The sequence below is a fragment of the Trifolium pratense genome, linkage group LG2 (assembly GCF_020283565.1).
Source record: "Trifolium pratense cultivar HEN17-A07 linkage group LG2, ARS_RC_1.1, whole genome shotgun sequence".
Classification (NCBI taxonomy): Eukaryota; Viridiplantae; Streptophyta; class Magnoliopsida; order Fabales; family Fabaceae; genus Trifolium; species Trifolium pratense.
The window spans coordinates 45,781,135-45,793,702 of record NC_060060.1 but is presented as its reverse complement, the minus strand read 5'-3'; the positions used below and the strand labels follow the sequence as shown (position 1 = coordinate 45,793,702).

General features: G+C 32.1%; 1 protein-coding gene across 1 annotated transcript; it reads left to right on the top strand.

The window, feature by feature from the left end:
* The first annotated feature begins 2,878 nt into the window (after window positions 1-2,878).
* LOC123909156 (BAHD acyltransferase DCR-like) lies at window positions 2,879-7,353 on the top strand. Its single transcript, XM_045959934.1, has 2 exons — window positions 2,879-3,446; window positions 6,123-7,353. The coding sequence occupies exons 1-2, from the start codon at window positions 2,997-2,999 to the stop codon at window positions 7,089-7,091; spliced, it is 1,419 nt and encodes a 472-aa protein (XP_045815890.1). The 5' UTR covers window positions 2,879-2,996; the 3' UTR covers window positions 7,092-7,353.
* The last annotated feature ends 5,215 nt before the right edge of the window (window positions 7,354-12,568 follow it).

Sequence of the window (12,568 nt, the reverse complement as noted above, 5' to 3'; positions counted from 1 at the left end):
ATTAAAATGATATTATTTAATCGTGGAAAGACTCTAGTCCGGAATGAGTTGGTTCCCCTTCCCCTTTTCCTTTTCCTTTATAACATATTATATAGTATTTCACATCACCTACTCTTATTCATATATAACTGCATTTCTCTCTCTTGATTCGTGCATTCCTTCCCTATTTTTTCTCTTCCTCTGCGGTTTCCGCAAAAAGCCTCTCTGTTTCTGTTCATTGCATTGCAGCCATCAATTTCATACCTTCTTTTGTTCATGTACCCATAAAAATTGCTTCAGACCATTGTTTTTTTAGTTTAGGAAGGTACTCCAACATGGAAAATTTAAATTTGGCTACACAAACAATGTCTGTGAACCATTAGGGAGTGACGATAATTCTCCTATGAGTATGAATTTGAATGGTAAGCATTGTGGTCTGGGTATTGATTATGACAAATTGACAATTACTTGCAGCCTGTTATTTTGTTTTGTTGTGTTGCCTTTCCTCAAACGGGTCATGTAGATGTATTTTGTTGGTCTTGTATATTATTTGTGAGTGCTAGGTATTGGTCTTGGTTATGAGTCTAGGATTGCTTGTTTTGTCTCTGATGCGCGTTAAAAAGGTTTAATAAACTTTATTTAATTGAATCAGTCTCAAGATTACAAGAGTATTTATATAGATACATAGATGAGAGGATTGACATGCTGCAGTTCCTGTCATTGAGGGAGCGTACAAACTCATGATGATGCTAAAGCTTATCAACTAGAGTTTATCAAATACTGTAACTAATACTGAGAGATGTAAGGTAGCAGCAACCTAACTCTTATCTAATACATAATTTAAAAGTAAGTAGCTATTTTATTTTATTTTTATATTAAGTAAGTAGCTATTTTACATCAGTAGTAAAATGAGATTTAGACACATCAGACATGGAACATGACGCTAATATTAATTTGAGAAAATTCACTTATTGAATGGAAGCACATGTGTATGTGTCGTGTGAGTGTCAGACATCGGTATGGGTCGACACCCGTCATATACCAACACCGACGCGTGCTGAAAATCTAACACATCTTCGATCGAAAGTGTTGGTACCACATAGTCATAGATATATGAAACAATATTTTTACAGAATTTTTAAATGGATAAACTTTTTTTTTTAGAATCTTCTTCTTAACTCATTCTCAAAACCCGGTTATTAAATAGATTGTTAAAGGAAGCCGGCCTCTCCAATGCTTTGAAGTTTGAAGTGTGTTGTGAGGAAAATTGGAAATGAAAGTGGCAACATATTGTTCTCAAATCCTAATTGTGGAGCATTTCTTTACACTAAACAGAGAGAAAAAAGGAGTGGAGTTGAGATAATGGAAAATAAAATAACCTTAATATACTAATTTCTAATGGGCACTTGAAACATAGAATTTCAAAAGACTCAGAATTTTGCAGTTTGATTTTTCGTAAAAGAGAGAAGAAGAGTGAAAAGAATGCACGAAACAATAGAGGAAGAGAAAAAATAGGGAAGGAATGCACGAATCAAATAGTGATGTGGAATACTTATACAAGTGTTGTTTTAATTGGGGAACAACAAAAATTGCATTTAAGGAACTGTACATAAGTTTTGTCCTTACTTTTATTATATTCACTTTTATTATAAATATAAAATGGAAAATATTTAAATATATATGAGTAGTGAGTACATGGATCGTTCTGTATTGACAATCGATTTATTCGCCTCGAATTTATATGGGCTTCTATTTTGTTTTTTAGGATTAATTAGAAGTTTGTATGCTTTATTGTCCTACATGCTTTTGTGTGGATTCACCGAGCCAGATTTATGTCCCACAATTTTTGTATATATATTTTTTTCTTTTATAATATATTAAAGAGATATAGACAAACGATGAGGGCATCACCTGCTTCGTTTCTTGATGTCTAGATGAACTTCATCTTATAAAAAAATAAATCTCACTTTATCATAAAATACACTCAATCATTTTCTAAATAAATGTATACTATAACCTTAAATGACATTGTGAGACGAGAATTATATACAAATCCAAATTTTTGTCAAGCAATTTAATAGTAAAATTTACAAGCTATTTCTTTGTGGTACATAGATGAAATGATAAATTATTGAAAAGTCACACACAATTGAAGTCGAGTGATCGGGGTTGGAACCCCGATCATGGTGTTCAACCTAACAATTTCGAGATTTCTAGCAATTGAGATAGGATTTGTGGACAACTTACACGCCATTTTTTCTTGATTAACTTAATAATTAATGAGACTCGCACCATATATAAAATAGGAAAATGTTAACATGTGTTATAAGGGAACATGTTAAGGAAGCAAATGTGGAAGTATTATCTTAGAACTTGTGCATTCAATGTTTTAAGCATTTTTTATTTATTTACGAAGGAGTTGAGGATCGAGCCTATAACTTTTAACATACTACTCAAATTTCTCATCACTAGACCAAATCTAAGAATTATGTTTTAAGCGTTATGTTTTCTATCTTATTAAATACTCCTACTAATTTTCTATATTTAGATACTTTAACATGTGACCTATAAATACGAAGAAATGAAAAAATTGATATTCAAACTCACACCTAACTTTATAGAGTAAGGATATAAATCAATTTTAATGCTGAAATTTCTAACATAACCACATTAAATTTGAATATGAGAGAAAATCTAACTGATTAAGTATATTTTCCACTAAAGAATATTTCTACACAAATTCTCCCTAAGTTGGACTTGTTACATTTTCTCACTAAGAAAGTCTTGGTTATTTTGACCAAACAATTGCCGCATCTATAATTACCTCTAACCAAACCAACATAGCTAGCTAGTAAGGGCTATTAATTGGTCACAACCGCTTCCATGAATTCCTTAAATGCACCTCAACAACACTTGTCTATAAAAATCCTCAAAACTCACACATCTCACACACACATCAAATAAATTCAAACAATAAATAAATAAATAAATTCTTCTCAAAATTTCCTTTAATCAAAATGTCAAGTGAAGTTGTCAAGAAAGAAGAATCACTAAATCTGAAAATCACTAGAAAAAGCTATGTGAAACCTGAGGGAAAAATAGGGAAAAAAGAGTGTCAATTGGTCACATTTGATCTACCTTACTTAGCTTTTTATTACAACCAAAAAATAATTTTATACAAAGGAGGAAACTTTGAAGAAAATGTTGAGAAACTCAAAAATGGGCTTAGTGTGGTTTTGAAAGAGTTTCATCAACTAGCTGGAAAATTAGGAAAAGATGAAGAGGGTGTGTTTTTTGTTGAATATGATGATGACATGGTTGGTGTTGAAGTTATTGAAGCTGTTGCTAATGAGATTAGTGTTGAAGATCTAACTGTTGCTGAAGGTAGTGCCATTTTGAAAGAATTGATTCCTTATAGTGGAATCTTGAATTTGGAAGGCATGCATAGACCTTTGTTGGCTGTTCAGGTAATTTAGTTTGTTAAAATATGATTATTTTTGTTGATTTTATTTATTTTTGCTTTATTATTTTTCACTTTTTCCATTCTACATATATATTTTTCTTATAATTTGTCTTTAACTAAATATTATCGCTCTTTTAAATAGTTGAAATCATAGCCTAATGGGTCAACATTTAACTTGTTAATGAAATGTGTAAAGAATACTACTAATGGTAATACTCTTTAGCTTTAGCAAAATGTCCCACCGGCCAATAATTATTTCCACCAAGAATCGAACTCAGGTTCTCTCGAATGATCTGTCCTAGAAGAGCTTATTAACCTCTTGAGCCCAATATTTTGGTTAAAAATGTCCCTAATTTTGATAAACTTAATGTGATGGTAAACATGCACTAATTAATACTAAGTCATAAAAGGGGTGGCCTCAATGGTGATGGTTGTGGCTCTATTGAACACTTATAGTGAATTTGTGGGTAGGGAGTCAAAACTTTGGTCCTAAAAATAGAAGTATTAGTGCATAACTAACAAATTTTTATTTCATACTATTAATTTGTTATTAAAGTTTAAGGGTCGAAATCATAAAATAGTAAGGGCAACCAAAAAATAGGAAAACAATTTATATAATTCGTACGATATCTAATTTAAAAGATGTTTTTGGATGTCTACATCCCATATGAAACTTCTATAAATATAGAGATTTGCTATGTTTTTCTTTGTTCCGTTATAAATGAGATGAAAAGACTATTATAAAAAAAATACAGTTTTTCAATCTGCCTCTTTATATGTTCAAATTTATCAAAATACACTTAAAAATACATTACTAAAAACGTGTTTCCGGCAACTCCGCATTTAGGGGGCAGATTGAGAAAATGTAAAAAATAAAAATGAGATGAAGAGCAAGTACATTTTAGCTTGAAAAGTTTTTTTTTTTTAAAGCATGCTTGAAAAGTTTGTTAATTGTGACTTTTGCCAAATTCCCATTGAAGCATTTGAAGAAGCAATTCATTATAACACTATTTTTACCTTATATTTTGATTAAGGCATCTAGATTTTTACTGAAGTTGAGAAACACATACAACAAACTTGTAAAAGGCATCATCAGATCTTGTGTATTTTAGACTTACTTTAATGTTTAATTAGTTGTAATTCTTGTACCAAATAAATGCTCTAAATTGTGCCAAAAAAAACTAGTTGTAATTCATAAATGTGTCATAAATTTCAACCAAAAAAAATGATAAGAAAATAGGACATCATTACAGCCAAGTATGCAAGCCTATTTTTTTGGTGAATGATAAATGCTTGTCTATCTATTGAGCTAATTTTTTTCGCGCTTTAACATTTTCTATTAAATAAACTATAACATAAATCACTTAGACATCTTTATAGGTGAGCTCGATTGTGGATGTTCTGATGTCATTTTTTTTAAAGAAGTGTAAATAATGTATTTTATCTAGCCAATTGATTGGTGCACAGTTTGCGCGCCTGGTGTGAAATCTTGGATATCAGATTTGTTTTCAACTCATAAAAATAATAATGAAATTTGAAAACTTAAACTCTCTAGATCAATGCATGATTTGAGGATAGCTTAAATTTTTGTGACTGTTGATTAAGACAATTAATTGCGCTTATTTGGTTTTGGTATCTCACAAAATAAAGTTTTATGCAAATTTGCATGTGATATCCATGTCTTGATCACAAAGTTATCAGCACACTTGTTAAGAGATATAAATTCATTTTATTTTCCTTCTCTAAATGTCTTTGAAAGAATATACTGTAAAATTTGTATCAGATTAATTTAATCTAACTGAAAAGAGGTTTAAGGATTTGCTCTGTTTTTGTAAGTCCTGTTTTTGCCCTATATTAATTGTCATTAAGGAAATATCATTAGTTAGGACTTGGGACTAATGAGATGTAGAGCATGTACTATTTTACTTGAAAAACCCCAAGTAATAGTTGGAGTAAAAGTTTGATATTGTAATTCATAAATGACTTATAACTATCAGCCAAGAAAAAACAAAGGGATAAGATAAACAGCACCCCACACCCCACCCTCCAAGTATGCATGTGTCATTTATTTTCAATGGTAAATGCTTATCTAGAATTAGAGACATGTGAACCATATTATTCGGCTCGAGTGGTTAATGAGTTTGTATATGATAAATTGTGCGGAAGAATTCAAGTTATGTATTTGATGGAAATAATTTTTTATCAGACGCTACTTACCTTAATTTTAACTCATAATTATCGAAAAAAATTTTATTTTTCGAAATTTAAGTAATATAATAATGTAATTTAGCAAGTAATATATAATGTATAGTTAACCAACATTATTGACCATTATTTGTCACAACTTGCTAAATTAATAGTATAGAATAATAATATATAATGTAAAATTAATTAATTTAATAATGTAAGAAACTAATTTTTTTTTTTAATATAAAAATAGTTAACCAACATTATGTTTGATTATAGGGACACAAGTGTACTTGGTTGTCAAATTTAGTTGACAAACGAGTGTGTTATTAAATAGCTGCCAATGTTGTTGGAAGAGTCTTCACATTCTATAGGACCTCCACTTATAGATGTCATAATCATTAATCACATTCTTTTCTTTCCTCGTTTTTGTGATTTCTTCTTTTTCATTTGTCATGATTTATAATTTGATTGCAATCTTGACTTTTCACAGTTAACAAAGCTCAAAGATGGGCTGGCAATGGGCTTGGCTTTTAACCATGCTGTTGTTGATGGAACTTCCACATGGCACTTCATGACTTCATGGGCCGAGGAATGCAGCAGTGCACCCCCCACAACACCCCGACCATTCCTAGAACGGACCAAGTCCCGAAACACACGGGTAAAGCTTGACCTCTCCCTACCCGAGCCCAAAAGCCCATCAACCAATGGCGAGGCAAAGCTCGAGCCCGAAGGCCCTCCCCCATCGGCCAATGGTGAGGCAAAGCCTGAGCCTGAAGGCCTACCACCATCAGCCAATGGCGGGGCAAAGCCTGTACTTAGGGAAAAGATCTTCAAATTTTCTGAGTCAGCCATCGACAAAATCAAGTCAACAGTCAACCAAACTCTTCCATCAGACGGTTCAAAACCATTCTCAACATTCCAGTCTCTCTCCGCTCATATTTGGCGTCATGTGACCCTTGCACGTGACCTAAAACCCGAAGAATATACAGTATACACCGTCTTTGCTGACTGCCGAAAACGAGTGGACCCACCAATGCCAGAGGCGTACTTCGGTAACCTAATTCAAGCCATATTCACTGTCACCGCCGCCGGACTTTTGTCAGCTCACCCGCCACAATTTGGCGCTTCTTTGATCCAAAAGGCAATTGAATCTCATGATGCTAACGCTATTGATGGACGTAACAATGAGTGGGAGAGTGAACCCAAGATTTTTCAATTCAAAGATGCTGGAGTGAATTGTGTGGCAGTTGGAAGTTCACCAAGGTTTAAGGTTTATGACATTGATTTTGGATGGGGAACACCAGAGATTGTGAGGAGTGGGACTAATAACAAATTTGATGGAATGATTTATTTGTATCCTGGCAAGAGTGGAGGTAGGAGCATTGATGTTGAGCTAACATTGGAGCCTGAGGCCATGGGAAGGTTGGAGCAAGATAAGGAATTTCTTATGGAATTATAATTTAAACTACTAGAGTTTGTTGCAATAAAAGGTTTGGTAGTGAGGAAATTTGGAATTTCTACTATTAGATTGTTGAAAGGATTCATCCTTCTAGCTTGATTATTCTTATAAAAAAACTATGATGTTATTGTTTAATTAGGTGTGTGTTGCTTAATAGGATTTTGTATTTTGTGGTTTTGTACTTGGATTGAATTTGAACTTGGTAATGTTGTTTGGATAGTGTATGTGATCCACTAAATAATTTCTATTTCCATTTTTGTTACTTTTTTGACACTATTTTTCCTATTATTATTAAGAATAGAAAAATTAAGACTACATTTGATTTTTTTTTGGTAGAGAAGACTACATTTGATTTATAATGGTTCCGAAAATAAATGTCTTTTTATTATCGTTCATATCAAACAACTAAATGATAGTATCTAATTTTTTTTCTCTTCTATTAACTTTCTTTTCCTTTCATAAAAGATAAATATGGTAAAAAAAATGAAAACAAGGTAGGGACTAAATTGCCTGATTGATTTTTTCAGAGACTTAAATTGAACTTTGATCCTAACATGTAAAATTCAATTCTTATCAGGGACTTAAATTGAACTTTAATACTAACATGTAAAATTCAATTCTTAACGGTTCGGTATAGTTATTTGTAATTCAGTTATGGTTAATGAACTATGTTTGAAACATAGATTCAGATCGTCAACTCCTAAATGAATTCAATTAGTTTTGGTTTAGTTCGGTAGTTCGGTGTATCAACTCTAGAGTCTTGTTGTCGAAGTCAACCAGTTTTATTCCTGATACAACATACTAAGTTCATATAGTCAAATATACAGATGCAGTAATAAACAGAGTAGGTAAAGAAAGAGAACATTTAAGGCCACTAATTGTAGGGAACAGCCATAGGTCAAAAAAGTGTACAAATTTAACTTCAAAACAAAATGGGTTGGTTAAAAAATAACAGTTTATGTACGTTAGTACTAGATAATACGGTGGATTAAATGAGTTTTCTGAAGATAACTAACCAATCGGTGGATTGGATGGATGCTTTTGATGATTGGTAGGAGACAATTTTAAGATAAGGGGTCACTTCTGGGCCATATAGGACATGTTTCATACGAGTAGGTTAATATTAATTTTCTCACAAGAGAAATTGACAATGTAGTAATCGGAAAAAAATACTTCTTCCGTCTCAAAATAATCGTCACATTTTACTACTGCATACTTGCTGATACACAATTTTGATCATGAATATTTTTTGTTGTGTATTATTAAAAATTATGAAAACTGATATTTTGATTGTACTCATTGAGACAAATCTAACAAGATCTCATATATTAATATTTATCTTTATACATTAGTAAAAAAAATATGGTCAAAGTAGCTTATATGAATAATGCACACGGTCAAATTGTAACAATTATTTTGAGACGAAGGGAGTAGTTACATGGCCACACCACAAATTAGATGTGTTACATAAGTAAAAAACAATTAAAGTGAACTATGGCTTGCGTACAAGTCTTACCATACAATTTAGTTGGTAGTTACAAAGACACTTGAATAAGTGTAATGTTTATGGTTCGAATCTCAGCGCCTGTATATAACAATGTCCTGACCAAGTTCACATGGACCATCTCCTACTCATTTAGTATGAATTACTATTGAGAATCGTTGAAACAAACGCTAAATTTGTATGTAGAGAAAATTAGGATGAGTGATCTCTTGAAAATTCTCATCCTTTCGAAACGCGTTTTCCGAATTTTTTTTTGCCTTAAATATAAATTTCGGAACAAATCATCAAATAGATATGTGTAATGAATGAAAATTTGAAAAAGAATTCTGCATCCTTAAACAAAAAAAAAAATCTCAGATTCTTCGGTGTAGCTATGGAGCCTACTGTTAAATTGTGGGTAAACTTACTGCAAATTATTTGCAGACTGTTTCGGTTTGTTATTCTTTTAGTTCTAGACTAGATTATGATTGTTAAAGTTGAAAAATATGCTTCTGTGGCTAATTTTTCTAAGTTTTCAGGTTTGTAACTTTGGCTAATTATTAAAAAAAAAAAATTATAGGAGTGAAGTCAAATAATAAAAGGTAAAATGATAGTAATATTTGATAGTTTATAGGGGTGATGGGTTAAATGTTAGGATGGAATGAAATTTTTCCGACAATAATTAGACTTTGTTCGCACTTTTCTTTCTCTTTAGTGGTTTTTCTTGAAACTTATTTTTCCACAACTTTAGGTTGGGCCTTTGGGCCTATTATTTTCTTAAAAGAATCGTACTTTTCGAGCATCCTGAAAATCCTCGGTCATCTCCTGAAATGACCAAACTAATTCTCGCTTTTTAGGATACGAGCACTTTTTCGCACTTTAAGTAGTGAGTAGCAATATTTTTAACTTAAACCCAACGTATGCACCCCCTAGAATGAAAAAAAATCATGAAAAAAAGAGTTTGCATTCTAGAAAGCAAACTCAGTTGTAGTTTGATATCTAGAATGCGAACTTTTTTTTTTTATTCTAGGGGGCGCAGACGTTGCGCTGTGAAGAGGACAAAAAAATTGATTTTTATATGGTTCGCATCCTAAAAAACGAACTCAGTTTGCAGTTTGCTATCTAGAAAGCGAACTCTTTTTCCCCCATTTTTTGCTATTTACACACTCGCTTTCTAAATAGTGATTGGGGTAAATTCGGAATATCAGGGGGGGCGCGCATGTATGCCAGGGGGTGCGAGAAGTACAACTCTTCTAAAAATTTAAAAATTCACTAGGGCAGGTAAAACAAGTCCAACCCATCGGGCCTGCCTATTTAATCCTCTATTGAATTTTACTCTTTGGGCCCCCTAGTTGTTCCAGAGTCTCAAAAATTCCAAAATACCCCTAAATTTGGGACCAAAGACGTTTAGATTTTACAATTCGAAATTAAATTAACTTCGGAGGTTAACTTACGAAAACACTTACGTTCATAACACACGTTTTGAAATCAAGTTTTATAGATTGAAATCGAGAAATTTAAATTCATTTTCGTTTACTACGCATGAGAGATTTTAAGATCCAACACATATACCCAATACAACATGCAACAAAGAACATGGTCTCCAAAGACAGCACTGTTTTGACTCCGCGTTTTCTGTACGAACATCCAACATCTCTGAAATGCACATCAGCTTTACGCGCTCTACACAGGCAAACTAATCGTGGCAAAAGAATTTCAAAGATATTTAATTATATTCATATTATGAGATTTAAATTGGAGTTCAAAGTAGTGACGATAGTAACAACGAGCCTAAACAACTAGATATATCTCAACTCCACCCAAAAGTTTAAAACATTAAGTTCATGAATTATCTTTCTTATAAATTCAACATTTTTTTATTCATAGTTGATATGCAACTTAACAACTCACATTAACAATACACGATATAAGAAAATAAATTTATCAATAGTGACAGAAATTCAAGATCCTACTAAATAGCCTTGGACCTTTCATTAAAAAGGCTTGTTGATCTAGCTTTGGGGATAAGCTGTTTTAAAACATGTAATGAATGGTGCATTTTATCCTCTACTCTAGCTAGGGACAACAAAAGGAGAATACATAAAGGAGAATCATGGCCTTGAAACAATCTCCATGACCAAGTGTTTTTTTTTTCTCCTCATATATATTTGATCCACCACCTACTTGTTAATTGGAACATGTGGTGTGTTGGTTTAGCTTTTGACTGGTGGGACCATGACCATACAGAACCATCCCATATGAGGGTCATCTTGTCAAATATCAGTACTTCCACCTCTTAATGGACCCACAAATTATTATTTTGCTAAGTGAATAAAGAAACATATATAATATAATTCGGTAATTCCCTTTTGTCAAAAAAATATATATAATATAATTCCCCTTTTCATTTATTTGTTTGCCTTCGATTCTTATTATTGAAAGTGATTGTACCAAAAATATATTATTGAAAGTGAACCTATAAAGTCAAACAAATAATTTAGAACAGATACAACCCATCATGAATATTATATGAAAATACATTGCCAAAAAAATGTTCAATCAAATTAAAGAGGGAGAAAAAAATACTTGAGTTTTAGAAAGTAACTTTTATTTTCCTATAGTTTAAAAAAGTGGTGATGCGATTTGAGTGAAAAGGGATATATAATTTGTTACTTTTGGACCACTTGTAAAAATAATTTTAAAAAGGAAAATGTTAAACCGTGTTCTAGACACTTGTTAAGAAAATAAAAATAGTAATTTGACATTGAAACTTGTGCGGTCAACTTCTCAAAAATTTAAAAAATGTTATTTTCTATTCAAAACTTTCTTTTTTTTGTTTCCTTAACCAGTGTCCTGGGGGCACCGCACCAGTTAGCATGACCATTTTAAAAATATAAAAAAAAATTACTATTTTTTTACGGTAATAAAAATTACTATAGAAAATATAGTATTATGATGTGGTGAAAATTATTACATGAAAAATATTACGGTCGTAATATGTATTGTGGCGTCGAACTTCCTAAAAATGAGGGCTTTGAATTGCTTTTACAGAGTAGTAGTATTAGTAAATTAGAGGGTGCAAAACTTAATATATTTCATTTACCTTTTGGCATCAGGTTACAGAATTTATAAAAGATAGTTTTCGAAGAAACCGGTTAGATATCCCTAGTTTCAGAATTTGTAACTCTTGATGGAGTTTTGGTCTATGTCCCCTCCATTTTGTTTTATTTACTCTTTCTTATTATATTTTGGGTTGATTAGCTCTAAGCTACAAACTTCTTTTGCGTAAAAAAAAAAAAACTCAATTGTTAGGCCCATGCATAATCTCTTTTACCAAGTAGTAGTATTAATAAATGAGAATTACTTTTCACACGCCTTGAAATACTTCAGTCATCTGCTGAAATGACTGAAATGCCCCTCTCATATTCTGGAAAGTGAACTCTGTTTGCATTATAGAAAGCGAGTGTACAAAAAATGTGAACGTTAAGAATCATCCACCCCCGAAGGGAAAATTTGAAAACACAAAACACGTCTTTAGTAATTGCATCCTAGGACGCGAACATGCCTTATATATAAGGCGTGTTCACCTTCTTCCTGCTATTTGCTGCAGTTACAAAAAAAAAACGAAAAAATACTCAAAAACCCTTCAAAAATCCCATTTGGTGCAAACTTCGTCAAAATCGCTTGATTCTTGCTAATTCGTGGTCGAAATCATCAAGAGAATCAATATTAACATAAGGTAAGCATGTAGAAAGTGAACAACTCCTTATATCTCGGTCTAGGAAGCGAACAACTAAACAACTAAAGAAATCGCTTTCTACACATCGAACACCCCCTGTTTCGCGTTCCAGAAAGCGACCTACTTGAATATTCATTCTTTAGGAAGCAAACGAGTACCCGTTATGTTACACCTTAAATGACAGAAAAATGAATGCAAGAAAAAAAAAAGTATTAAAGGAGTAGACAAAATAATTACATTAATAATTACATTACT